The 26,109-nt window shown below is 47.6% G+C and overlaps 3 protein-coding genes and 1 pseudogene across 6 annotated transcripts; 2 read left to right on the forward strand and 2 right to left on the reverse strand.

Moving 5' to 3' along the window:
* The first annotated feature begins 4,815 nt into the window (after positions 1-4,815).
* KIFC1 (kinesin family member C1) lies at positions 4,816-18,217 on the forward strand. 2 transcript variants are annotated; one of them, XM_090282210.1, is made up of 11 exons: positions 4,816-4,954; positions 9,699-9,836; positions 9,982-10,081; positions 12,283-12,336; positions 12,453-12,503; positions 12,709-13,109; positions 13,692-14,471; positions 15,132-15,422; positions 15,509-15,582; positions 15,723-15,798; positions 18,054-18,217. In XM_090282210.1, the coding sequence occupies exons 1-11, from the start codon at positions 4,943-4,945 to the stop codon at positions 18,096-18,098; spliced, it is 2,022 nt and encodes a 673-aa protein (XP_090138336.1). In that variant the 5' UTR covers positions 4,816-4,942; the 3' UTR covers positions 18,099-18,217. The 2 variants fall into 2 exon arrangements, with proteins under 2 accessions (XP_090138336.1, XP_090138335.1); XM_090282209.1 differs by having other exon boundaries at positions 4,873-4,954; positions 12,712-13,109.
* Positions 10,876-11,916, reverse strand: LOC150006830 (L-lactate dehydrogenase A chain pseudogene; annotated as a pseudogene).
* A 1,346-nt stretch (positions 18,218-19,563) lies between the features above and the next one.
* On the forward strand, positions 19,564-24,406 carry PHF1 (PHD finger protein 1). 2 transcript variants are annotated; one of them, XM_090282213.1, is made up of 14 exons: positions 19,564-20,356; positions 20,446-20,527; positions 20,649-20,744; positions 21,166-21,266; positions 21,367-21,515; positions 21,690-21,785; positions 21,994-22,062; positions 22,192-22,315; positions 22,425-22,492; positions 22,658-22,762; positions 22,888-23,080; positions 23,168-23,262; positions 23,532-23,612; positions 23,778-24,406. In XM_090282213.1, exons 1-14 carry the CDS (start codon positions 20,198-20,200, stop codon positions 24,064-24,066), a joined length of 1,707 nt encoding a protein of 568 aa, XP_090138339.1. In that variant the 5' UTR covers positions 19,564-20,197; the 3' UTR covers positions 24,067-24,406. The 2 variants fall into 2 exon arrangements, with proteins under 2 accessions (XP_090138339.1, XP_090138338.1); XM_090282212.1 differs by having other exon boundaries at positions 20,176-20,356; positions 23,535-23,612.
* Positions 24,407-24,522: 116 nt separating this feature from the next.
* Positions 24,523-26,109, reverse strand: CUTA (cutA divalent cation tolerance homolog). 2 transcript variants are annotated; one of them, XM_090280401.1, is made up of 6 exons: positions 26,027-26,109; positions 25,420-25,628; positions 25,193-25,252; positions 25,037-25,082; positions 24,865-24,914; positions 24,523-24,743 (listed from the first exon to the last, which is right to left on the reverse strand). In XM_090280401.1, the coding sequence occupies exons 2-6, from the start codon at positions 25,599-25,601 to the stop codon at positions 24,617-24,619; spliced, it is 465 nt and encodes a 154-aa protein (XP_090136527.1). In that variant the 5' UTR covers positions 25,602-25,628; positions 26,027-26,109; the 3' UTR covers positions 24,523-24,616. The 2 variants fall into 2 exon arrangements, with proteins under 2 accessions (XP_090136527.1, XP_090136526.1); XM_090280400.1 differs by having other exon boundaries at positions 25,892-26,101.

A 26,109-nucleotide genomic window follows, 5' to 3' on the forward strand; every position in this document is an offset into this window, starting at 1 on the left:
CAGAAACTGTAACCACACAAGAACTTTATTTCCATAATATGACTTCTTACTTAATTTAAGCTAGCTTTGTCCAGTCATAATAACACCATGACATACTCCATGCCCACTCACATAATCATTAAGCACTTAGGACATTAGCATCAACCTGTCTTAAGTTGTGATCAAGGGAACAGAATTTCAGTCAAATTAAAGATAACATCTTAGCCCTGGCTGCTGTGGCTCAGTGGATTGAGTGTCGCTGGTTTGATTCCCAGTCAGGGCACATGACTAGGTTGCATGTTAGGTCCCCAGTTGGGGGTGCATGAGAGGCAACCACAGAGTGATGCTTCTCTTCTTCTCTTTCTCCTCTTCCCTCTCTCTAAAAATAAATAAAAATAAAATTAAAAAGAGAAAGAAAAAGATAACATCTTGAACATCTTGGCATCAGTTGTGTTTAAGCTCCAGGTTCATGAAAGCAGAATGATTCTACTGATCACACTCTTGTGAAACAAGACAGAAGGAAGCCATGGCTGACATCAGGACCCGATACAATGACCAACTACTTTCTACCCTGTTCCCAGCTAATCAGTAGAGCCCATGACCCCAACTCCGTTAGTCACAAAGATTAATTATTTTTCCCATATATAATGTATCCCCAGGAACCATCAGGGAGCCAGGTCTTAGAGCACTTGCTCACCTGTGTCTCCAGGCTTGAAACCATTTCCTTAAATAAACCTTTACTCTCTTTGCTGCAGACTCCTGTTCACATTTTATTGGGCTTTGATGCACATAGACAAACATTAAGTAACGCATTTATTCTGTAGCTCATTGGTCAAGGAGTAATTTCAACTTTCAAGACTTATTATTTAAAAAATACATTTCATAAGGTTGTAGCTGTCATAGAGAGTGATTCCACTTGATGGATCTGGGCAAAGACTTAAAACCTTCTGGAAAATATTCAACATTGTAGTTGCCATTAAGAACATTGTAATTCATGGGAAGAGGTCAAAATCTTAACATTAACAGGAGTTTGGAAAAAGGTGATTCAGCCATCATGGATGACTTTGAGGGATTCAGTGGAGTAAATATCTGTAGTTGTGATGGAAACAGCAAGAGAACTAGAATTAGAAGTGAAACTTGAAGATGTGAGTGAATAGCGGACACAAGATGTTGGGGTGAGATGTGGGGAATGAAGGGTTGACATCCTTCAGAAATAATCAAAGTAACTTCATTGCACACCTTGCCATGTGTGGAAAAGCCTGCAAAGAATTGAGCAGGAGAAAAGGAGTCTGCCAGAGAAGCCAGGAAGAAAAGCTGGGGTGGGGACATAAAGTTCAGGAATATCACTTTCAAGGTAAGAAATCCTCTCTGGATTGTAGGAGGGATCTCTGGGTTGGTGGAAAAGACCATCAAGGGCTGTCCCACTCAGCCTGCTCCCGAGATGGGCAGATGAGAGAGACTTCAGCGAACCAGGTATTAAGGACTCATTATCTTCCTTAGTCCAACACCAAGGCATTGGAGAGAACTGACATCTCTTCAATATCATCTTTTTCTGCAAGTACATAATCTATGTTTCTGTTATTTTAGATTCTCTTCAATATCTTCCAATAAAGCTTTATCATTTTTATTCACAAAGGGCTTGCACACCTATTGTTAAATTTATTACTAAGTACTTTGTTTTGTTGCTATTGCAAATGGTATATTTATTAAAACTTCTATTGCAGTATAACATAAAGTGCACAAATCTAGGGTACAGCTTGACTTTCATATATGTATACTCATATATTCATATAACCAAATGGGAAACATATATTTTAAAGTTATACTTTCTAACTGATGGGTGCTAATGATAGAAATGCAATATATTTTGTATATTGATTTTTTTCTATATTGATTTTGTACCCAGCAACCTTGCTAAACTCACTCACCAATTTTATCTGAATTTTCTTTTGGGGTTGCTACACATGCAATAATTTTATTTGCAAATACTGACATTCTTGTTTGTTTCCAATCCTTATTCATTTTTGTTGTCATTCCATGGACTGGCTAAAATTTCCATTATTGTATTGACTAGGATTATTGAGAGCAGACATCCTTGACTTACTTGTTCTTCATTTAAGAGGAATGTTTTCCATGTTTCACCAGTATTGTGGTATGTGCAGTAGGACTTTTGAAGATGTCCTTTGTCAGGTTATGGGTTTTTTCTTTAATATCGATGGATATTGAATATTTTGAGTATTTTTTACGTCGATTGAGATTAATAAACTTTTTCCCTTTAATGCACTAACGCGTCCATATTCCTCCTAACATATTTTTAACTTCGATTAATATTTTTTGCTATACATTTCTTCTCAGGTTTCCTTTCTCAGTTCTCCCTATTTATGCATTCTTTAAGTATTGGTCTTCTCCAGTTTCCTCCCTCACTCCTCACTCTTATTTTCAAGCTCTGCTTTATTTAGGTTTCCTAGGATACCAAAGGTTGGGGGATTAGGACAGGGTTTTCGGGCATTGTAGGTGTCACCCCCACACACAGTCAGCTCCCCTCCACAAGCAGGTGTGGATCCGAATTAAAGCAATGGATTAGAGGATTAGGTGGCTTGAGTTCCAGTTCTATCAGTCTCTAATTATGTATCAAATCCCCTGCCTTCCAGTTTCATAAATAAAATTCTTGTCCTTGTCCACCAGGATTGTTGGAAACTCAGATGAGTAAATGTAGTAGAACCACGCTGCAAATTATTCACAGGTTGTTTCTGTTACCAAGATTGTTATAGGTAGCATGAGATAGATATAGCTTGTATTTAAAGCTAATGGAATCAAGATCCACTCCCAATTAGTGTGACTCTGTATTCATTACTTGTAAAAATACATAAATGGAGCCATTTTTATTGTATTTTTTTCCCTTACCATTTATTACCCTTATACCCTCTTCTACTTCCACCCATCACCCTCCCCAACAATCACCATACTGTTGTCCTTGTCCAGGAGCCCTCTTTCTTTTTTTGCCTGATCCTGCCACCCCCACCCCCAGAACTGTCATCCTGCTCTCTATGAGTCTGTCTCTATTTTGCTTGTTGGTTTAGTTTGTTCATTAGATTCCACGTATGAATTAAATCATGTGGTATTTGTCTTTCTCTGACTGGCCTGCTTCACTTAGCATAATGTTGTACAGGTCAATCCAGGCTGTCACAAAGGGTAAAGAGAGTAGTATCCCATTGTGTGAATGTACCATTGCTCTTTTATCCACTTATCTACGCATGGACACTTGGGCTGTTTCCAAATCTTGGCTTTTGTAAATTATGCTGCAATACACATAGGAGTATTCTTTCAAATTAGTGTTTTGGGTGTCTTCAGTAAATTGCCGTAAGTGGAATTGCTGGGTCAAACAGGAGTTCCATTTTTGATTTTTTTGAGGAAATTCCATACTGTTTTCCACAGTGCCTGCATCAACCTGCATTCCCACCAACAGCACACAAGGGTTCCCCTTTCTTCACACACTCCTGAGCACTCGTTGTTTGTTGTGGAGTCATTTTTAAACCGAGTCTGAACAACCATTCTAGAGGAACTGCACTGCTCATCTTGTTCCTTGAAACTTTGAACTGGGCTAAATCACAACTGTTTACAACATGAAGTCAGAAGGAAAGCGGACATCCTGATCACAAGGACTAATAATCACAGGCCTATCTGAAGAAAGAACCAGTAACCCATCCTGTATAGCCAAGAGTAGTCAGCTTGTCAGCACCAATAAGATTTTTTCTTCTTTTCATGTAATTATTCCTTTTCTCTCATGAAAACCCCTTACTTTCGCCATGTAATTGGGATACCATTTGGGTTTTGGCCTCAATCTGTGCTTCAGGAATTGGAATTTTTAGATTCCCAAATAAATGCTTGACTCTTCAAATGATTTTTTTTTTTAGGTTGACATACTTAACCTTTCTAAACCTTCATCAAGCTTGCAAGTAAGATATGCAAAGCACTTAACTTAGCGACGATTAAACCGAGATAATGCACGTGCAGATTAGTCTGGAAAAAAGCATAAAATACCCCATAATGGAAGCAGTAAACTTTCCGTGGGCTCGAGGCTCTGAAGGTCCTAAACCCGTTCTCCAGCACTAGTAAACGGCGTTCAGGTACAGAGGTCTGGTGAGAAGTCTGCAGAAAAAAAATCATCCTCCCCTGAGCCTCGACTCCCCACTGACGAGCTTACATGGAATGTCAAGCTGCACCTAAAGTCCCTAAATTTCTTAAGAAATGCCCAAAGGACCGGGGAATGGAATGACGAGGCCACACTCACATCCCCGTGAGGGCGCCAGCTCCCACTCCCGGGGCCAGTTCTACTCTGCTGGGAGACACCGCGAACGCGCCGCAATTCCATCAGGCAAACGCGTGCGTTCCCTACTGCAGTCACTAAGGGGCGCTCATCCCGCCCCTCGCCCCGCAAGGGTCCTCGTTTGCGCACGCGTGATTACTTTCCTTCGGCGTCCCGCCCCCAACAATAGTTACGTTTCTGGGGCGTACTCAGACAACTTCTGATGTAGCGGGCGGTGGTTGGAGCCAAGCGGAAGCCCGGCGTGATTACTGCTAGACTCTAGCAGCTAGAGGACCCGGTTTAAGAGGAAAAGTGAGGCGGGAAGTGTGGCTAACCCGCCTGCCTTCGGCGCGCCGCCGAAGCTGGAAGGAGTAGGCGCCAGCCCGGTGGGTGTGGCCTCGGGAGGCGGAGGGCGCTGCGATTGGCCCTCGGTTGTGGCGACGGCGACGATTGGTTCTCTGCGTGCGGAGCGAGGTGAGTGTGGTGGCAGCCGTTAAAATTCAAAAGTAGCGGGTGTGGTGCAGAGTTGGTGGCTGCAAGATCTTGGAGCGCTCGTACTCTGCGTCGCGAGCGGGCGAGAGAACGCGGGTGCCGCAAGCCGCGGCACCCTGTCCTCTTTCATTGCGCCTCCCTGACACGTGTGGCACGGAGCTGGACATGGAGCCTCAGGTGAGTAGGGGCGGCGCGGGTCTCCTGCCCCGGGGAGCGGAGGCGACTGCAGGCCACCCACGATGTTGACGAGTCGGCCTAGTCCCAGCCTGCTTGGAGGGCGAAGTCTGTGCGACCCCGAGTTAAAGCCTCATTGGAATGGTTTAGAAGAGAAATTGGACACAGTGAATACTATGTAGTCAACACTTTTGAGGTGTTTTGCTGCAGAAACGTAGTGGTGATAGGTAACAGACTTAACAACCCAGAACAGAAAAACAGGAAGGGACAGGAAAGAACTGAATACTGTAACCCCAAAACAAAGGGAGGACCCTCACCATTGAAGCAAAGGAAGACGTGTCTCACCCACTGACCCAGTAATCCTGAGCCTGGTCTGATAAGGCTACCAGGCATTCTGAACAACACAAGTAAATTGTGATAGTGCAGGAATCGGGTAGCCCTTGAAAGCCTATGTGTATTATCTCCACTAGCTGGGAAAAGGAAAACCTTGAGACTGTCTATTCAGCTCAAGGCCTGGAAGGGGATGGGGATTACAGTGCCCAAAGAGAAGCCCCCTAGCCAATAAGGGAATAACTCACTAAAATACAGAAAGTAACCGATAGAGACTTATCCAACATATTCTTCCCTCTAGTGCAGTTTGTTGCTTTAAAAACCAATATCCGTACCCCTTTTGGGTGGGAATTGGTCCTGATCTGATTAATTCCCCCTCTCACTGGAGAGTCTCCCCAGTAAATCAGTTGCTTTAGTATAAGCTCGCTGTCCTTTCCTGATTTCCTGGCGACTCCGGACTCAGAAGTCCGGAAGGTAGTAGCTGGCAGGGAAAGCAGAGTCAAGAAACTCTTAGGTTGGAAGAAGTAATAGCATGTGTTGCATACTGATTGGAATGAACCAGGAGAGAGTGAGAAGTTGGTGATGTAGAGGAGAGAAGGAAGGATTGCTGAAATTCGTGAGTAGGTGAGGAGGTGGGATCTCAAGCACCTGCAGAGAGGTTGCCTAAAGGACAGGGAAGTGGGTATAGGAGGGGTTGGATGAATATTTGTTTTTATAGGTTAAGTGCTTATGGTAATTATGCAAAGTTGTGAGTCATCGTGTCTAGTTTTATGTAGATGGGAGAAAAATAAATACTGTACTCTTGGAGTCATCCTGAATAAACAAACCTTTGTACACATTTTCTGAACCCCCACAAATTCCAGGGTGGTGGGTCTTTAGTAGGTCTGCTATGGTAGAATAGAGAGACTGAAGGGCATGGGTTATTAAAAAAAAGAAGAAATTCAGTGTTTGACCTTGGAAAATTTAAAGAAAAAAATTGGTTTTCATGATACATTTGGCTAAATTAAATTAAAATAAGCATTCTTTGTGCACATTTCTGCAGGTGGCAGGGGGAAAATATGTCACCACCTCCTCCCCATTTATTTGTATAGAAGCCAATGGTTTGGATGTATTACAGTTTTAAGTATTCTCCCACTGATGGACATCTGATTTTATTCCTTTAAAAATGTTATGAGTCCTACCATGTAGCCAACATTGTACTAGGCACTCTGGTTATATAGTTGTGAACAAAACAGGTGTGTTCATATGATGCTCATAATCTAATATAAGGATAGACAGTAAACCAATAAACTAAAATTTAAGAAGCCAGAGTACTAACTTGTTTCAGAGTTTTCTCTTACAGTAGTGCTTTGTGAATATCCTTGATTATATCTTTTGTATCACGGGTAGCTCACAGTCACTTTCCCAAAGCTGAACTTACCAAACTAGCCCTTCAGGTGCTCTCAGATATCTCTGTATTATTTCTTAAAATTGCATGTGACTCTACAATGATTTTAACATGGAAAGTTTAATTGAAAAACAAGAAAACAAAACCAGCCCTTCCTCCTGTGATCTTAATTAATGGAACCATGGCAACTGTTTTGGAGTCAGCCTCTGGACTCTTCCATTTTCCTCACTGCCTGCCCTGTATCCCCAAGGCAGCTCCCAGTTAGGTCAACACAGTGGTCCCTCTTATCCAAGGTTTTGCTTTCTGTGATTTCAGTTGTGTATAATCAACTGTGGTCCAAAAATATTAAATGGAAAATTCCAGAAATAAACAATTCATAAGTTTTAAATTGCGTGTCATTCTGTCCAGCCTGGAACATGGATCACCCCTTTGCCCAGCATATCTATGCTATATACACTACCTGCCTGTTAGTCACTTAGTAGCCATTTCAGTTATCTGATCAACGGTCAGGGTATTGCAGTACTTATTTTACTTAGTAATGACTCCAAAGCCAGTATATTGTTAAAATTATTCTGTTCTATTAGTTGTGGTTATTTGTCTCTAAATTAAACTTTATTATAAGTGTGCATGTATAGGAAAAAACACATATAGGGTTCAGTACTCTGAGGTTTTAGGCATCCATTGCGGATATTGAAAGGTACCTCACGCAGATCAGGGGAAGCCTGCTGTGCTTAGTTTCATGTAACTCAGCCCCTCTTTGGCCTTCTCTAAGATGGATTTCTACTTAGCCCTTAAACTCTTAGAACAGCCCCTCTCAACTAAGTTCTGTGAGAATTAAGCTCTGATGCCCTAAGGGATCCTTTGCAGCTAATGAATTTAACTTCTTTCTTAGTCACCTAGAATGTTAAGAGCTGTATACATCTTTGGGAAAACTGAGAAAATAGACAGTTTTCTGTAGAGCTTTGGTCTCCTGTGGTACCCATTTTGGAAAGGCTGCCTTAGAAAATAAGCTCTGGGAAGGTAGAGATTTTATGTTCATTACTCTTCAGTACCTAGAACAGCGTCTGTTACAAAGCAGTCTTCTAATAAATCTTAGTGCAAAAATCCTTGTTGAATAAATGAAGGAATAATGTAGTCTATGCCTCTGATACCCCTCATCTTCTCCTTGTATTCGTGCTTTACTTTGCTCATAGTTAACTTTCTCAGTACAAATCTAGTCATATTTTTCTCCTGATTGAAAATCAGTAGGGTCCCTCTTGTCTTCAGTAAACTCCAGACTCTTTAATGTGGCATACCGACTACCACAATCTTTTTTCTTCTGCCTCTGTTCTCATATCCCCACTTTCTATGCAATTATCTGTGTTCAGCTGAATGAACAATTTGTCATTTGTGGAATGCACTCTTCCTTGCTTTTTGCCTGGAATGCTCTTGGCCCAAATCCATCAAGCCAACTTTTTCACCCTCAAGGCTCTGCCTAAAAATACTTTTTAGAAGTGTTCTCTGACACTCTCCCCTTTTAAACTAGATGCCCACCCCCTCCTCTGGGATCCTTTTATGATAGTACTAAGAAAAGTTTTAATCATTTCTTTAAATGTTTCCCTTCCCCCGTGTCCCATGAGCATCTTGAGGTCATAGACCACATCTATTAAGCCAGAACTTAGATAACTCCAGGCACTTAAAAGGCACTTAATAAACATTGACTGAATTAAGTCAACTGAAGGGAAGAGAGAGACTGGCCTTGGAATTAAGTTACCTCTAGTGAAAATCAGAAGTTGATTTATATATACATGGTGTTTTCCTGCTGGTAGGATACGAGTGAGGTAACTAACTGTTCCTATTTGGATGGTAACCGACATTCCTGTGTTCTAAGAAACCCTTCAGTTCTGGTCAAATCAGAAGGGTTGGTAACCATGGGGTAGACATAATCTCCAGACACTGAGTTGCACTGCTTAAAGGAGAGGCTCTCTTTCCTTCCCACTGTCCCCACCTCATACCCCTACTTCAGTGTTATTCAAACTGTTCGTGCGACTCCCTAGTCTTCTCCATGCAAGTCAGTCTACTTACAACTCATTCTTTATAATAGACTGTTTCACATATTTTTCATATACCTAATCAGAAACGGTGTCTGGCTCTCTTTGTATGCAGGACTAAAACTCCTTACTTTGGCATCAAAGCCCTATATGGCAGTGTTGCTTAGTGGTTAAAACATGGCCTCCAGAGCAGACTCTCTAGGTTCTAACCCTGGCCCTGACTTTTACCAGCTGATGAGCTTAGACAAGCTATTTAACCTCTCAGTACCTTCCTTCCCTACTCTGCAAAATGAGGGTAATAATATCACCTCCTTTGGGCTGCTGTGAGGATTAAGTTGGTAACATATAAAGCATTTAAAACATTTCCTAATAATTGTTACTTGCTTCTCCAGCCTAGTCTTCAGTCTTATCTGTTGGAAGCATTCACTCTCTCCCTTATTTATTATTCTTAGCTCTAGCTAAAAGGGTCTATTGATTTCACAACCATACCATGTGTGTTTTTGCCTTCTAAAGTAACTGTCCATTTCTCTCTGCCGGTTTGTTTGTTTGTTTATTAGAGAGAGGGGAAGGGAGGGAGAGAAGCATTGATGTGCAAGAGAAATATCTATTGGCTGCCTCTCGCATGCCCTCAACTGGGGACCTGGCCCACAACCCAGGCATGTGCCCTGACTGGGAATTGAACCGGAGACCTTTCAGTCTGCACCCAACCCACTGAGCCACACCAGTCAGGTCTTTCTCTGTTTGCTTGAGTACTACTGTTAGAATTCGCTGAAGTCAAATGTCCATCCAGCTTCCCCCTTAGAGATTACTCCCACTTCTACATTGTGTCCCACTTCTCCATGCTTTTTGGTTGGCACATAATCTGTGGCACAAGAGGTACAAAATTAATGCTTGTTGGTGATGTTGAGAATTAGGCTGGGGGGGGGGGGGAATCACAAAGAGAAGTTCTTTGGACGTTTGGGCTCCAAGGTGTTGTCTTAAGTGTCTCTTTTCCCAGCAGAGGTCCCCCTTGTTGGAAGTGAAAGGGAACATAGAGTTGAAGAAACCCCTGGTCAAGGCCCCTTCCCGGCTGCCTCTCCCAGGAAGCAGGTTTAAGAGGAGGTGTGACCAGATGGAGGATATCTTGGAGCCTGAGAAGGTGAGCTGGGTGTGTATGGCTGTACAGGTACGTGTACACACACGTATATATGTGTGTGCGTGTGTGTGTATGCAAGAGAGGTGGGAGAGACAGTGTATGTAAGCCAATCAGGGAGGGTAACTATGGACCCCTTGTATTTCCCTAGAAAAGGACACGAGGCCTGGGCACAGCGACCAAATTTGCCACATCCCACCCTAAAGCACCGGTCCTTACCACAGTGGCACAGACACAAAGCCAGACTGCAGGTGGGCTCTGAGAGTGGATAGAGATCAGTGCTCGCCAACTCACTTTTTCTTTTCTTTCAATTTTAGCTTATTTTGAATAGGTAATATGTTTCACTTGTTTCAAAATTTAAAAAGCACAAAAGTTATTATATTTTGGAAAAGTTTCCCTCCTACCTCTGTCCCCCAGCCACCCAATTTTCCTCCCTAGGGACAACTGTTTGTCCTTCTAGGGATGTTCTGTGAGTGTTCAAGTAAATATGGTATGTTCCCCAACACTTTTTTTTTTTTTTTTTTTCACTGTTCAAGGTTTATTTGGTGTTTTAGTTGGTATGACACTTGGATCGTTGGTTGCATTATTTATATGTAGACTTTTCATTTTACATTATATGGCAATGTACACTAGTCTGATTCATATGGTACACAAAATAAGATCCTTGAGAACAGTTATGCACAAGACATGCAATATTAGATTTATACATTGGATCCCAGGATGGGATTGACTAGAGAAAAAAAAGCTGGACTAGGCACATTGGGTAAAGGAACCACAAGTTATATAGCACAGAGTGAGTACACACCCCGTTTGAAGGGCAACTGTAGTGTGTGCAACACTGGCAATGGTGCCTTTGAGGAGGTGGAACTATTTCACACTAACCAGGTTAGGGCTACACAAGATAAGTACCTTTCAGCATCAGGATACAGATGCAGGGTTTTATGAATCATTATCATTTCTATCTTCTATCTTTAGGAAATTGATGTTTTTAATCACAGATCAGATAAAAGGGACAATATGCACATCGCAACTAAAATCCTGTTGTAGCCTAGACAGTGAGGTGGTATGACATTAGAAGACTTTAAAACTGCAGCTCCTTCTGGATCCCCCAAAGGGTATCTGCACTCTTCTTCAAACGGGCCTCTTCCTCAAGTGTCAGAGTCACCTTCACAACATCTGAGATTCCATTCTGCCCCAAGATGCAAGGAACACTAAGGAAGATGTCTTCTTTTATTCCATAGAGACCCTTGAACATTGTGGAAATTGGATGCGCCCGCCTAAGATTCTTCATTATACTTTCTGCTAAATCTGCCACAGATAGTCCAATGGCCCAGGATGTGTAGCCTTTCAGTTTGATCACCTCATAAGCACAGTCAACCACCTGTTTGTGAACTTGTTTCCACTGTTCCTTATCTGCATCAATGCCTAAATCAGGGTGCAGAGTCTTTAGGGCAACATCGGCAACATTTACTCCACTCCACACAGGCACACTAGAGTCTCCATGCTCCCCAAGGACCCACCCATGACAGCTTAATGGGTGAACTCTCAGCCTTTCCCCCATTAGGTAATGGAACTGAGCTGAATCCAGGTTGCAACCACTTCCAATAACACGGTTTTTGGGAAAGCCGCTTATCTTCCAAGCCACACAGGTCAAGACATCCACTGGATTGGAAACAATGAGCAATTTGCAGTTGGGACTGTATTTTACAACATTAGGAATGATGAATTTAAAGATGTTCACATTACGCTGGACCAAAATCAGACGGCTTTCTCCCTCTTGTTGACGTGCCCCAGCTGTGACAATAACCAGCCTGGAGTTTGCAGTTGCAGTATATAGTCTTTGCCAGAGACAATTTTTGGTGTTCTAAGGAAAAGGCTGCCATGTTGGAGATCCATCATCTCTCCCTTTAATTTGTCTTCCATGACATCAACAAGAGCAAGTTCATCTGCCAAGTCCTTCATTAAGATACTGATGGCACAGGCCATGCCAACAGCACCAACCCCAACGATTGTAATCTTATTCTGGGGGGAGGGTTTGTTCTTCCTTAAGAAGATTCATAATCAGCTGATCCTTGAGAGTTGCCATATTGGACTTAGAACCAAAAGGAGTCGGGTGTGCACGGCGGGATGGCGTCGGTGGCACGCAGGGATGGGTCCAGACTTGGCGGCAGCGGCGCGGGTACTCCCCAACACCTTTTTTTTAGACAGATGTATTTTCCATATGGTTCTGCCCCGTGCTCTTTTTGCTTCTCTTGGTCCAACTTGTTTCTTGGCATGTTCAGTAATTTCTAGTTCTAGGAAAGGATATCTTTAGGAACTGGCCAGATGTAGGGGAAGAGGGAAGTTTTCTTGTTTCTAATCCTTAGTAAAAACTCCTCTGCCCCTGGCCTAGCCAGAGTGCATGCCATCCTGAGAGTGATGGCTTGTTTTCCACTTTCCCATTTCCCGACAGCTCCAAAAGTTCCCAAGAAGACAGGACTCCGATGTTCCACAGCTGTTGCCACAGGTAATTAGTCCTTAAAGCTGGGCTGAGAAGGGGTATGGAGTGCGTGTAAAGGGAGAATGATGGAGGCAAAAGGTCACTATGCTATAATTCGTAATGTCAACTCCCCAATTCTGTAGTGTTGAAGAATCAGAAGCCAGGCCCTGCTGTTCCTGCCCAGAAGCCTGGCAGTAGGTGACAAATACAACTGTTGGGTGAGAGGATGGGTTAGGGAAGAGGAGGTGGTGAGTACCCAGAAGGATCTATTTGGTCTCTTCCCTATCTGGAGAAGAAGAAATGTAGCATCAGGTGTGGAGGCCCTAAATTAGGCTAGGAGGGAGGTGAGATAGGAAACCAAGACTTCCTTGACCTTTGTCCTTTCTGTGCCCATCTTAGCAGCAGCTGCTCCTCCCAGGCCAGGAGGGAAGAAACCCAGCAAACGTCCAGCCTGGGACTTAAAGGGTCAGTTATGTGACCTAAATGCAGAGCTGAAATGCTGCCGTGACAGGACTCAGACTTTGGACCAGGAGAACCAACAGCTGCGGGACCAGCTTAGGGAGGCCCAGCAGCAGGCCATGGCCCTGGAGGCAGAGCGCAGGACACTAGAAGGGGAGTTGGCCAGGGTTCGGGACCAGGCTGAGCAGGGCCAACAGGAGCTGGGGAACCTGAGTGCCCATGTCCTGGAGCTGGAAGAGCGGCTGGGTACGCAGGAGCACTTGGTGCAAGGGCTCCAGAAAGAACAGCTGGGGTTGCAGGAGGAGCGGAGGGGACTGGCCACCCGACTAGAGGAGCAGGAGGTAAGCCCAGCTTCTCACCAAACGCTGCTCTAGGTTTGGGCTTAGAATTCCTGACCGCCTGTGTCCAGCAGCATACCTCTGTCCTCTACCCTTCTTCACCCCTCCAGTTTTGTAGTTCCCCCCAATCTGTGTATCCCCTACTCCTCCATCCCCCTCTCTTTGTTGTCTTTCCTGATCAAAAATCCCCTTGCATTCTCTCTCCCTCTTCTCATGTCCATTCAGCATTGGTGAGCACCAGCTGGATTAAATTACTTGCAGTTTCTCAAATGACTCAGTTCTGGTTCAGGGAATTTACATATTTGTTTTTCTCTTTGTGGAATGTTTTTTTGTGCTCCATCCTTCCCTTGGTTTACTCCTATATTTTTCAGTATCAGCCTAGACATTATCTTCCCATACACCTTCTGGATAGGTCCATTGCACTCCCCATTCTATACCATGATTCCTCCTTTCTTGTCTCTTTCTTTACCAGACTGTGAAGTCCTTAGAGGCAGGGACCACCCCACCTCTGCCCCCCACCCCATCATGATTTATTCTGATTCTTGGTTGCATTTTGCCCTTTTGTGTCTGTTTTGTTGTGGGCAGAGGAGGCTTCAGGCATCAGAAGCAGCTCTGTCAGGCAGCCAAGCGGAAGTGGCATCTCTACGCCAGGAGGCTGCAGCTCAGGTGGCCTTACTGGCTGAGCGGGGAGACCGTCTCCATTGGCTAGAGATGGAGCGCCGGAGACTACACAACCAGCTACAGGAGCTCAAAGGCAACATCCGTGTGTTCTGTCGGGTCCGCCCTGTCCTTCCAGGGGAGCCCACTCCACCCCCTGGCTTCCTTCTGTTTCCCTCTGGCCCCGGTGGGCCATCTGATCCTCCAACCCACGTCAGCCTCTTTCGGTCTGATGAGCGTCGTGGGACCCTGAGTGGGGTGCCAGTGCCCCCCACCCGCCATGACTTTTCCTTTGACCGGGTATTCCCACCAGGGAGTGGACAGGATGAAGTGTTTGAGGAGATTGCCATGCTTGTCCAGTCAGCCTTGGATGGCTACCCAGTATGCATCTTTGCCTATGGCCAGACAGGAAGCGGCAAGACCTTCACAATGGAGGGTGGGCCTGGGGGAGACCCCCAGGTGGAGGGGCTGATTCCTAGGGCCCTACGGCACCTATTTTCTGTGGCCCAGGAGCTGAGCAGCCAGGGCTGGACCTACAGCTTTGTGGCAAGCTATGTGGAGATCTACAATGAAACTGTCCGAGACCTCCTGGCCACCGGGACCCGGAAGGGACAGGGGGGTGATTGTGAGATTCGCCGGGCTGGGCCAGGGAGCGAGGAGCTTACTGTCACCAATGCCCGCTATGTTCCTGTCTCCTGTGAGAAAGAGGTATGCACTAACGGCAGTGTGTCTGGAAAATGGGGACGAGTGGACAGGGTGACATGAAATGGAGGTGGATGGAAGAGGGAGTGGGAGAATGTTGAAGGATGAAGGGAAGGGAAGGTGTGAGGATCAGTTGCCACAGTTTGGGCTTGGGGACTGTGAGGTAGATTTGCCTTAATAACCAGGGAGTGGGGGAGAAGAGAGGCACCTGCCAAGGCAGGGGTGTCGCTAGCCCCCTGCCCACTGCCTCTCAGCTCTCATTTCCTACTACTCTCCTTGCTCACTACACTGCAGCCGTGTTGGCTCCCTGACTTGTTTCTCAGCCTGCTAGTCATACTCTTGTCACGTATCAGGGTCTTTGTGCTTACTGCTTCCTTTTGCCTGAATGGTCCTCTTCTGGAATTGCTTGCTCCCTCATTGCCTTAATATCTGACCATCTTGTCTAAAATTGCAACCCTCACCTCATCCTCACACACTCCTTATTTTTCTGTTTTATTTTACTCCTTAGTACTTGTAGACATGTTGTGTATTTTACATATTTGTCTCTTTATTGGCTAGAAAGAAAGCTCCCAGAGGGCAAGAGCTGGCTCTTGTTCATTGCATTTCCTGCCATCGCTCTATACTGACTTCCTGCCTGCCTTTACCCCTTTCTCTTCCCCCTCATAGGTGGAGGCTTTGCTCCATCTGGCCCGCCAGAACCGAGCTGTAGCCCGCACAGCCCAGAATGAGCGGTCATCACGCAGCCACAGTGTGTTCCAACTGCAGATCTCTGGGGAACATGCTGGACGAGGCCTACAGTGTGGGGCCCCCCTCAATCTTGTGGACCTGGCTGGGAGTGAGCGGCTAGACCCTGGCTTAGCCCTTGGTCCTGGTGAGCGGGAACGTCTTCGGGAAACACAAGCCATTAACAGCAGCCTGTCCACCCTGGGACTCGTCATCATGGCCTTGAGCAACAAGGTGGGAATGGGGTTGGGGCAGGTGGGACCTGGGGCTAACTGTGCTAAACCCTTTCCAATCCTAATCACTGTGCCCCTCAACCATAGGAGTCCCACATACCATACCGGAACAGCAAACTCACCTATCTGCTGCAGAACTCTCTAGGTGGCAGCGCTAAGATGTGAGTGAAAGCAATAGGTGGAAAGGGTTGTGTGGGAACTGTAATGTTGAGGTCAGGGGTGGAAAGGGGGAATGGTCAAGACCTGATCCAGGCTCATCTGGCCACTAATGCTGGGGTTTACCCCTTTCCTCTCTCCACAGGCTCATGTTTGTGAACATTTCCCCCCTAGAAGAGAACGTCTCTGAATCTCTTAACTCCCTGCGCTTTGCCTCCAAGGTGTGGTTACCACCAAGCCCAGGCCCAGGCCTGGGTGACTGTGGGTTTCTCCATCCCAACCCCTTCTATTCTTTAGGCCAGGGCACATTCATCCAGAAAGGATTTACATTGGCTGGTCATTTGCAGCACAAACCCACCTAGACTGATTTTTAACTATTGGCTTTGGGATTTTCAATTAAGTTTTTAAAAATAGGTCAAAACTGTATAAAAAGCTATAAACCACCCCTATTCACCTTATCTTCCCCACCTGTCATTTTTATCATTTATCGTTTTACTAATGTTTCCTTTTGTAAATACAAGCAATATGCATGTGCTTATTCCCCTTCTCCTGTATGAAAAACATCTCCCTCTTTTACATAAGTTATTCTGCACTTTGTTTTGCTTGACAAGACAGCCTCAAGATTACTCCCCACTAGCACAGAGAAATGCAATTGTTTTTACATCTGCCTAGGACTCCACTGTGTGGATGGACCAAAGTTTATTCACCAGTTCCCTCTACTGGACACTTGGATTATTTCCACCCTTTTTTTTATTACAAACGAGGCCATGTTGACTAGCCTTGTATGTACATCATTTTCTAGTTGTTTAGTCACATCTAACTATCTAAGAAAGGATTCCTTGAAATGGGATTGATGGATCAAAAGAGACTTAGAGGTTTTTCACACCATTCCAAATAGTGTGAGTTCAGGCTCCACGGATTCTCTAGGAGACTTAATGCTCTCTCCACTAGAATTAAGTCAGAAAGTTTCTTTACTGTCTCCCTCTGAAAGGTAATATTTTCCTCTGGTTCCTTATTTTCCTGAGGCTATACTCTTCTGATGGGTTCTGGCTTTATTCAGAGTCTGATTAGGTGTGCCGTTCTGCTACATTAGGGCCATGGAAGTAGTCAGTTGCCTTAGCACCCTTACTTGGTCTTCTGCTTTGATCAGGATTTCCCTTGCTATCTGGCAATTTCAATTAAAGTTATATCAACACCATTAACACCAAATGACATGAATTCAATATTCTCTAATATCCAGTTTATATTACATTTCACTTGATTGTCTCAGAAATGTCTTATTATAAATTAGGCTTGTTCTGATCAGGATTGAAACAAGGGCTACCCATATCATTTAGTTGAAATTCTCTTATGTATCCTTTAATCCATAATAATCCCACCACCTTTGATAGGATTTATTTGTTAAAGAAATGGGATCATTCGTCCTATAGAATAATCATATTCTGGATTTTGCTTCCTCTTCATAATTTTTGTTGTTTGTTGATTATATTTGAATCAGGTTTAAATTTCTTAGCTAGAAAACTTACATGGGGTGGTACACTTTTATATCATATCAGGAGACACCTAATAATCTAGTTGTTTCACTTTTAATGATACAGAAATTGATCATTGGATTTGGGTGTTGCCAGCCTGATCTATCCATTAAAAAATTACCAATCAACTTTTTCACCTAGTAATTTTTATCAAGTAGTGATCATGCCCAGGTCTTTTATTTCATTAGGGAGTGTTAAAATGGTGATCTTCTAATTTTCTCAGTCCTACATATATTAGTCCAGGTTCTATAAAACATTTCCTCTTTCCATCTATTTGGTTACTCTGAAATTCAGTCCATATAGGAAAGGCAGGATAAATCCTGGATTCTTGATCAATTTTCAGTATTATAAGTTGATATTCTGGCAATTTCCAAAGGTAACCAATGAGATTTCATTTGGGGTTATCATTTACAGATGCTTATGTATTTGATATGTGTCCTTTGCATTTGTCATGCTTTCTGATGCTTAAACTGCTCCATCTTTGTCCTTCATCTTCCTGTGTCCTTTAGACTGGTCCCCAGTACTCTATTCCAGGTTTATTTTGTACATTTCCTGCCCTAGACTAGGAATCATTGATTTTCCTAGGAGCCTTGGTTCCTAAATGAATATTGTTATTGTTCCATTTAGTTTATTAAACATTAGTTTTGGGAGAGCTTTGGGGTCTCTAGTCCATGGTATTGCTAGAAATAAAAGTTCCTTCTATCTCTGCTTCTGTGCTGGTCTTCACCCCTACTCAGGCCTTTTCACCTCTTCTAGACCTAATGTGCCTAGTGGGCATAGGAGAACTAACCATAACTGAGACCAGCGTGAGCCTGTCTTCAGAGCCCTTATTTCAGAATTCTCTGAGGACAGCCCTAATATTGGGGGCTGGGAGGCGATCTTCGGAAACCGGGCCTCTTGGTTACTCTGAAAACTTTTATCCTTTCTGTGTCCCCTGCCCACAGGTTAACCAGTGTGTTATTGGTACTGCCCAGGCCAACAGGAAATGAAGACAGATCCAGATCCTCTGGGGGTGAGGGTGGGGCTTCAGAGATGCTTTATTGGGGGGTGGAGGGGTGCAATGTTAGTTGGGCCTATCAAATAAAAGGTTTCGTTTTTGTTTTTGTTTTTTTTTTAAATAAAGTTTTTGTTAGCAGTTGCCCAAAAAAGGAGCAATTTTTCATGTTTGTAAAGAAGGGAACGGTCTCCACTCTACCCAGCATGTGTGTTTTGCAGGGCTGCCGCCTCCACTTTTCTCCCTGACAAACCGTCCCCTGGAGTCCGGGGCCTTCAGCTCCCATACCATTCCCCGTCATCCACATGTATGAGGTGTACCCCCTAGCTATCGTTCTTGCCACAGGCTATCCTGGCCCAAGAGCGGTAGAAACCAGAGCCCAAGGACAGGGCTGAAGCACCCTCCCATTAACTGATGGCTCTTTCCTCCCGCCCTTTCCCTGCCTTCCCATTCGAACGGCCTGGGCTGGCCCTGCCCGCTGCCCATTGGCTGGCTCTCGGCCGCGTCACCGCCTTGGTACTAGCCTTCCCGGTTCGCGCCCCTGCACTGGGAGCGCGGGGCGAACTCACGCCCGCGGAGCGCCTGGCGCCAACCGACAAGGGCCACCGCCCCAGAAAGGAGGGGCTCTGTCCTCCCAGGTGCCTCGCGCGCGGGAGGGGTCACGCGTGCGCAGAAGCGCAGGGGGCCAATTTGCCACCACGAGGGTGGGGCTAGGGCAAAGGCGGGAGAGGAGGGCGTGGTGGGGGCAACGGGAAGGGTGAATGGAGGGTGGAGACGTGGCCTGGGGCCAGGCTGGGAGGGTTGGGGGCGGGACTTAGAATGATCATGGGGGTTGGGGATGCAGTAAACGGATGGGGCGAGGGCCAGTCCAGAGACGAGCTGCCAGGAGAGGTGAATTCTCTCCTGCCCCCAGTGCGGGTCTCCCTTGGGAGGAAGGGGCTTCGGGGATTCCCTTTCCCGCCGGGTCCGACTGTCTGCCCGCCCAACCGCAGACAGGCTGACCCAGGCCTGTTGGAGGTTAGGGAGGTGGGGTGAGGTGGTTCCCGCCCCCCCACCAGCTCCTCCTTCTCCCCAGTCCTGCCCTCCCACCACCCTCCCCCTGAGCCGGCTTGCCCCTCCCCTATCCTCCCCTCCTTCCCCCGGCCGCCTCCTCCTCCTGCCGCTGCTTTGGCTGCTGCGTCATACGCCCCAGAGCTGCCGGGACGAAGGGGCTGGGCCTGGGGACCCCCCGGCCTCTGCTTGCACGCCCGGGACGCCCAGACGTAGCCCCCTGTGCGGGGGTTTTGCCTCGGTGTTCCACGTCTGCCTCTGCCCGGCTCCCGGCGGCCCCAGCTGTCACTGGTAGGGAGGCGGCGGGTGGCGCTCGTTGCGGGGGGGGGGGGGGGGGGCGGCGGCTGGGAGCCGGGGGTCAGCGCGCAGAGCGCGGGCGGGAGAGCCTAGCCGCCCTGGTGTCGGGTCGGGCTGCGCCGACTCAAGTCCCCAGTTGGACTCGTGGTCATGGGTAGTAGAGACCGCGACTGGGACACGCCCCCCTCCCGGGGCACTCAGGGAAGTTATCTAACCCTAGGGCAGGGAGCCCCGAATTTGAGGGTGACCTGACATAACCTGGCACCCGGATGATTGTTCTGAATGAGACACGTGGGCCCGGGGAGGCAGCTGTTTCTACTCTGGAAAACATCTCCAGAAAAGCTCCCCAAATATATCTGGATAACAGAGCACCCCGATTATGGTACAACTAAGAAGGGGACAGTAGAAACTGACCAGTAACCTTTGCTTCTGCAACCATCATTTCTGTTAATATCTCAAGGCCTGGAATATAATATCCAGGGCAGCTCTGGAAGCTGGGAAACTAGAGAACTATGTTGGGGAGGCGATGGTTAGGGAGAAGAGACCCAGTCACCATGGTTGGGAGAGATGGAGTCAGGATGCTTAGGAGGGGTGCTCAGTGGTTTCCTATCCAGGTATCTGGGATTTGGAGAACCCGTCTTGCCTGAGTCCTTGACAGAAAAATAGGCAAAGGAAATGAGTGTTACTCAGCTTTCATAACCTCCTCCCATTCCACTTCTGGCTAGCAACACCCCCCCCCAGGATGCAATGGCACAGCCCCCCCGGCTGAGCCGCTCTGGTGCTCCCCCACTTTGGGATCCAGCTTCCCCTGCTCCCACCTCAGGCCCCAGGCCTCGACTTTGGGAGGGTCAAGATGTGCTGGCCAGATGGACTGATGGGCTGCTATACTTGGGGACCATCAAGAAGGTAAGACCTTTGACCTCTGAACAGTCACCTTCCCCCATTCCCCTTATCTAGTTAGGATTCTCATTTTATTTTGTGCTCACTCATTCCAGGTGGACAGTGCTCGGGAGGTGTGTCTGGTCCAGTTTGAGGATGATTCCCAGTTTCTGGTTCTATGGAAAGACATTAGCCCTGGTGAGACCCTAGAGGCCTGGGAGTGTGCATCCTATGGAAGAGAGAAACCTAGCTTGGGGGACAGGAGGGGGCTTAAGGACAGCACCCCCACCCCCTGCCCTAACATTCTGTTCCCTCATAGCTGCTCTCCCAGGGGAGGAACTCCTCTGTTGTGTCTGTCGCTCTGAGGCTATAGTCCCTGGGAATCGGCTCGTCAGCTGTGAGAAGTGTCGCCACGGTAAGAGGGCAGGATACCTGAACGGTCCAGCTGGTCCTGGACATTCCAGGCTGCCTCTGACCCTTCCTTCCAGTACTGGTCCTTATGACACCTGGCCTGAGTCCCCAAGCCACTGCTCTGTCAGGTCCCCAACCCTGTAACCTTACTCCCTTTCAACACAGGAAGAGGCAGCCATGGAATGGGGGTGTGCAAGCTTTGCAGGCAGAGACTGGTTCAAATACTCTTTTTGTTAAGCATATAACTTTGGGCAAGTCTCTAAAGCATTAGAAGCCTCAGTACTCTCACCTGTAAAATAAGGGTAACACCCTCACCTCCCGAACAGGACTATGGTCAAGGATTAGTTAAGACTCATCCTCTCCTAATACCTAGTGTACACAGATGTTTACAATTCAGTAACTGCTCTACCATCAACATTATTCAGCTTATCACCAGGACTGCCATGTTCCAAGGGCTCCAGCCCCTGGAGAGGGAGAGGGCACTTCTTGGGTCTGCCGCCAGTGCGTCTTTGCCATTGCCACCAAGGTAAAGCCACCTTCCTATGGGAGCCTCCCACTCACAGCCTCTCCCCAAGCCTTTCCTCTACCCACCCCTCTGAGGTGGCCTGCCTATTCTATTTCTGCAGAGGGGGGGTGCACTGAAGAAGGGCCCCTATGCCCGGGCCATGCTGGGTATGAAGCTTTCTCTGCCATATGGACTAAAGGGGCTGGACTGGGACGCTGGACATCTGAGCAACCGGCAGCAGAGCTACTGTTACTGTGGTGGTCCTGGGGAGTGAGTAATGAGGGGCAATAGTTAAGGAATCAGTGATGCAGTGTGGTGGTATGGGAAATCCCAGGGAATGGAGGAGAAAGAACAGGGTTAGGGGGTGGCAGTAGGTAATGAGCAGGGATTGGGGCAGTTAAGGGGGAGAGTATCTGGAGGTCACTAGTCCTGTGTGCCCATTAGGTGGAACCTGAAAATGTTGCAGTGCCGGAACTGCTTGCAGTGGTTCCATGAGGCCTGTACCCAATGTCTGAGCAAGCCCCTCCTCTATGGGGACAGGTAAGACCAGGGCACATTCTCCAGGAGCCCAGGGAGCCCTCTTGATCTGCTCCACCCTCTCAGTTCCCCTAAATCTGCCTGTCTCATCCATTCTCTTCCCAGCCTCTGAAGTGTTCCTCACTAGTTCATCCCACCCTTAGTGAGTCCTCCATAGCATGATACAGTTTCCCTGTATGACATGTGTTCTCTCCCTCTTGCTCAAATCCAGATTCTATGAGTTTGAATGCTGTGTGTGTCGGGGGGGGCCTGAGAAGGTCAGGAGACTACAGCTTCGCTGGTGAGCATGACCTCAGTCTAACTCCTCTCTCAACACCCCATTTTTCACTCTACCTGCCTAACCTCCCACTCTGGACTCCCCTGGCTTTCGTAATGCGTCCACAACCTTGACAACTCAATGCTTCTCCAGGGTGGATGTGGCCCATCTTGTCCTCTATCACCTCAGCGTTTGCTGTAAGAAAAAATACTTCGATTTCGACCGTGAGATCCTCCCCTTTACCTCTGAGAATTGGGACAGTTTGCTCCTCGGGGAGGTAAGGGGTAGTAAAGCTTTGGGGGTTATGGTTGGAATAGGGAGATGTGAAGAAAGGGGGAGGGAGGGATCACTGCTTCCTTGACTCTATTTTTCTTCCTCCTCCCCAGCTCTCAGACACCCCCAAGGGAGAACGTTCTTCCAAGCTCCTCTTGGCACTCAATAGCCACAAGGATCGGTAAGTTGGAGAGGCTCAGAAAAATATGGAGATGTGGATATGGAAGCCTGGGAAGGGAGGTCTTGTAATCCACCTGGAAGATCATCTCTGGAAAAGATTGAGTAATGGCAGAAGAGGGGCCCTTTTCCACAGCACTGACCTGTATCATTTCTCTCCTTACCCCAGTTTCATTTCAGGGAGAGAGATTAAGAAGAGGAAGTGCTTGTTTGGTCTCCACGCTCGGATCCCTCCTCCTGTGGAGCCCCCTTCTGGAGATGGAGCCCCTACCAGGTCACTGGTCCAGGGGGAATGGGGAAATTCTCAGGGTATTAATTTGGGGGTAAATATATGTGGAGATGGGGAGGTCTTTGGGGTGATATGGGAGGGGGCTGGGGGGATAAGGAGGCCTCTTACAGCTTCCCTTCAGGGCAGGGCCCTGGGGGAGGGGTTCCACGTCCCCTGGGGAAGCGCCGGAAGCCGGAGCCAGAGCCAGAGCCCCTGAGGAGGCAGAAGGGGAAGATGGAGGAGCTGGGGCCACCCTCAGCAGTGCGCAATCAGTCAGAGCCCCAAGAGCAGAGGGAGCGGGCCTCTCTGCAGAAGGCACTGCAGGTACAGAGACCGGGGGAACCCCATGGGGCAAATGCTGGTATGGGAAGGAATCAAGGATTACCTCTCAGTCCTCTGTCCTACATCTAGGCCTCAGTGTCTCCACCATCCCCCAGCCCTAACCAGAGTTACCAGGGCAGCAGCGGCTACAACTTCCGGCCCACAGACGCCCGCTGCCTGCCCAGGTCAGTGCTCCTGCCCCCTCCAATCAGATATGCTTCCTTAGAACCTCCTCCAATTGTCTACATCCTCTGGACTTTCTTACCCAGAATTCTTTTTCCTTTCCCCCTTGGCTACACACTTCTCGTCCTAGAGAGACTTCTAGGACCAAAGTCTGATCCCCAGTATCTGGGGACAGGGGTGGCTCAGGGATAGTGTTTGAGCTCTGTCCTTCTTGGGTAGAATGTCCTGTTCCCTTGCTTCAGGTCCTGATTTTCTCCCTCCCCAACCCCAGCAGTCCCATCCGGATGTTCGCTTCCTTCCACCCCTCTGCCAACACTGCAGGGACCTCTGGGGATGGTGAACCCCCAGACCGGTAAGATTGTACCTCTTTACCTGTGACACCCCTCTTTACCTCTGTGTTCTTAAGGTCCTCAGTCTCCAACCATTTATTCATTCCTCTGATCCACATGTGGCCTCCATTTCTGGTTAGTAATTACTTGTGTCTGGCTATAGACTCACAGTTGCCTTCTCTCCTTAGGTCACCCCTGGAACTTCAGATTGGTTTCCCCACAGACATTCCTAAAAGTGCCCCCCACATGATGACTGCCTCCTCTTCCTCAGTACCAGCCCCCTCCCCAGGTCTTCCTAGACGCTTAGCACCCTCTTCTCCCCTGTGCCGTAGTTTGTCTCCTGGGACTGGGGGAGGAGCCAGAGGTGGGGTTGGCTATCTTTCCCGAGGGGACCCAGTCCGCGTCCTTGCTCGGAGAGTACGGCCTGATGGTTCTGTGCAGTACCTGGTTGAGTGGGGAGGCGGAGGCATCTTCTGAACAGCCTGCCTCTGCCCACCTCCCCATTCACACACACCGGCACTTTCATACCCTGACCTCCCAACCTCACCTGCAGCTGGGATGTACCTGGGGAGGTAGGGGTTAGTTTTGCCTACCGCCCAGGCGGAATCCAGGTTCGGGGAATGGAGAAGAGGCTCTCTCTTCTCTGCTCCCTTCAGGATTCCTGAGCTTTCCCCATCCCCCTTTCCATTTCCTTTGATGTTATTTTGTTACAGCTTTTAAAATATTTTTAAAAATTATTTAATCCCTGGGGATGGAGATTGAGGAGGGGAGGGATGATAAAGGATCTCCGGTTCTGTATGATTGAAATAAAGATAAACAAATCTAGCAGCGGAGTCATTCTGAAAGATGAGAACACAGGCGCTTCTGGGAAGATTAGCACTTCTAATCTTCCCAGCCAAATTCACATATGTTGACAAGAAAAGGCAAAAGGCAGAAAGAACCAAAGACAAGATTTATTAGGGGCCCAGTCCTCTGGAAGTAGAGGGCATTGAAGTATATGAGGGGAACATGGCAGGAACAGGGCTCATCATGGTAGAACTGTACTGGAATCAAAAACTGACTCTGTAACCTGGCACACCCAATGCAGGTATGGGGAGTTTCCCTGCTCCACAGGCAGTGCAATCACCTCAGCAACTTCATAAGGGTGCACAGAGCTTTGAAAAAAATGGAGGAGTGTCAAAGATATACCTAAAGGAGCCCACCCCCCCTTTAGACTGCCCAGCAAGTCCCACCCCACAGTACCCACCCTCATCCTGGCCATCTTAAAGTTCTCACCGAACAAAATCTGTCAAAGCTGGAACCAAGGAACTTCGGGTTTTAATCATCTAAGGGGTGAAGACAAACATGAGTGAATCCCAGGGTGGGGATGATTTTGTGATCTCTTGAGGGTGAGGGGTCAAATGAATCAGAGAATTGAGGTTTTGTAGGGTGGGGAAATGATTCTCACCATCAGCACCTCACTGTCTTCCTCAATCTTTCCTTTCCACTCATAGCTGTAAGATCAGGGAGAGAGTATTTTGGGAGCAAAGACTTTTTTTCCCCAAGGAAAAAGACTGCCATTCAGCCCCTAGAGGCAGGTTAACCAGGAACTCCTATGACTCACATGGATGTAATCTGAGGGATGAGGTTGACGCAGGCTGCCAGGCGCTTCTCCACCACTGCCCTGAAGGTGAAGAGACAGTTTCATTTAGAGCACCCTATGGCCCGGATTTTTGCACTGCCAGCCCAGAGACAGGTTTCCAAAGCTGGAGCAGGCAGAGAGCAGGATCGCACTATTTAACACCCCCAACTCTCCCTGTAAGATCATTCTCTCCACACTGGAGTCCCCACCTGGCGATCTCCTTGGCGACCTTCTCATTGGGGCAGGTGACAAAGGCTGCAGAGACCGAGCCAGGAACATAACTGGAGTCAGAGGTCGGCGAGGGCTGGGGCGGGGGGCTTCCTGAAGCCATGGACAGCAGGGCTCGGGGTAGCAACCAAAGGCGGGAAGCCACAGACAGCAGCACCGGCATCCAAATAAGCGACAGAAGCAGAGCAGCCTGGGAGCAGGCGGGTGAATTCAGTGTCTCCCCACAAATACCCCAGGCATCTGCACCCTGGAAACCCTTTGCTTGGACATACACTCGGGCTCTGCCCTCCCTCTTCTGCACCCCGAAGGATAAGGCCCCTGAAGCCGAGGGAGAAACGTGGAAAATTAAGGCAAAGGCTCGGCTTTTACTCCCTTATTGACCAGCATCTGGGGTTTGGGTGCAGGTGGTGGTCGAGGCTTCGAGGTCCAGAAGGGGCGGGGCTATTCACTCACCCAACCGCCGAGCAGGATTGCGGGAGCCCGCACACCCCTCATGCAGCCTACACTGCTAGAGGAGGGCTGAATATCAAAGGCCACAAGTAACGCCGAGAAAGGACCCCAAACCTAGGAAGAGCGGCCTCTTCTTACCTGGGCGACAGCCACGTTCTAAGAAAACAACGCACACCACGTGACAGTAGGAGCTGCACCAGAGCCTCTAGAGCCAGCCAATC

Source organism: Furipterus horrens, unplaced genomic scaffold, assembly GCF_987537825.1.
Source record: "Furipterus horrens unplaced genomic scaffold, mFurHor1.1.pri manual_scaffold_6, whole genome shotgun sequence".
In the NCBI taxonomy this organism is placed as follows: Eukaryota; Metazoa; Chordata; class Mammalia; order Chiroptera; family Furipteridae; genus Furipterus; species Furipterus horrens.

Coding starts and splice junctions, on each gene's coding strand:
- KIFC1 (XM_090282210.1), top strand. Junction 9,837..9,981: donor ATATCTTGGAGCCTGAGAAG/GTGAGCTGGGTG, acceptor GTATTTCCCTAG/AAAAGGACACGAGGCCTGGG. Junction 15,583..15,722: donor CTAGGTGGCAGCGCTAAGAT/GTGAGTGAAAGC, acceptor CTCTCTCCACAG/GCTCATGTTTGTGAACATTT.
- CUTA (XM_090280400.1), bottom strand. CDS start 25,933: ATGAGGGGTGTGCGGGCTCCCGCAATCCTGCTCGGCGGTTGG. Junction 25,253..25,419: donor GTCGCCAAGGAGATCGCCAG/GTGGGGACTCCA, acceptor CTTCACCTTCAG/GGCAGTGGTGGAGAAGCGCC. Junction 24,744..24,864: donor GCTTTGACAGATTTTGTTCG/GTGAGAACTTTA, acceptor TTTTTTTCAAAG/CTCTGTGCACCCTTATGAAG.
- PHF1 (XM_090282213.1), top strand. CDS start 20,198: ATGGCACAGCCCCCCCGGCTGAGCCGCTCTGGTGCTCCCCCACTTTGG. Junction 20,528..20,648: donor ATGGAAAGACATTAGCCCTG/GTGAGACCCTAG, acceptor GTTCCCTCATAG/CTGCTCTCCCAGGGGAGGAA. Junction 22,316..22,424: donor ACAGTTTGCTCCTCGGGGAG/GTAAGGGGTAGT, acceptor CCTCCTCCCCAG/CTCTCAGACACCCCCAAGGG.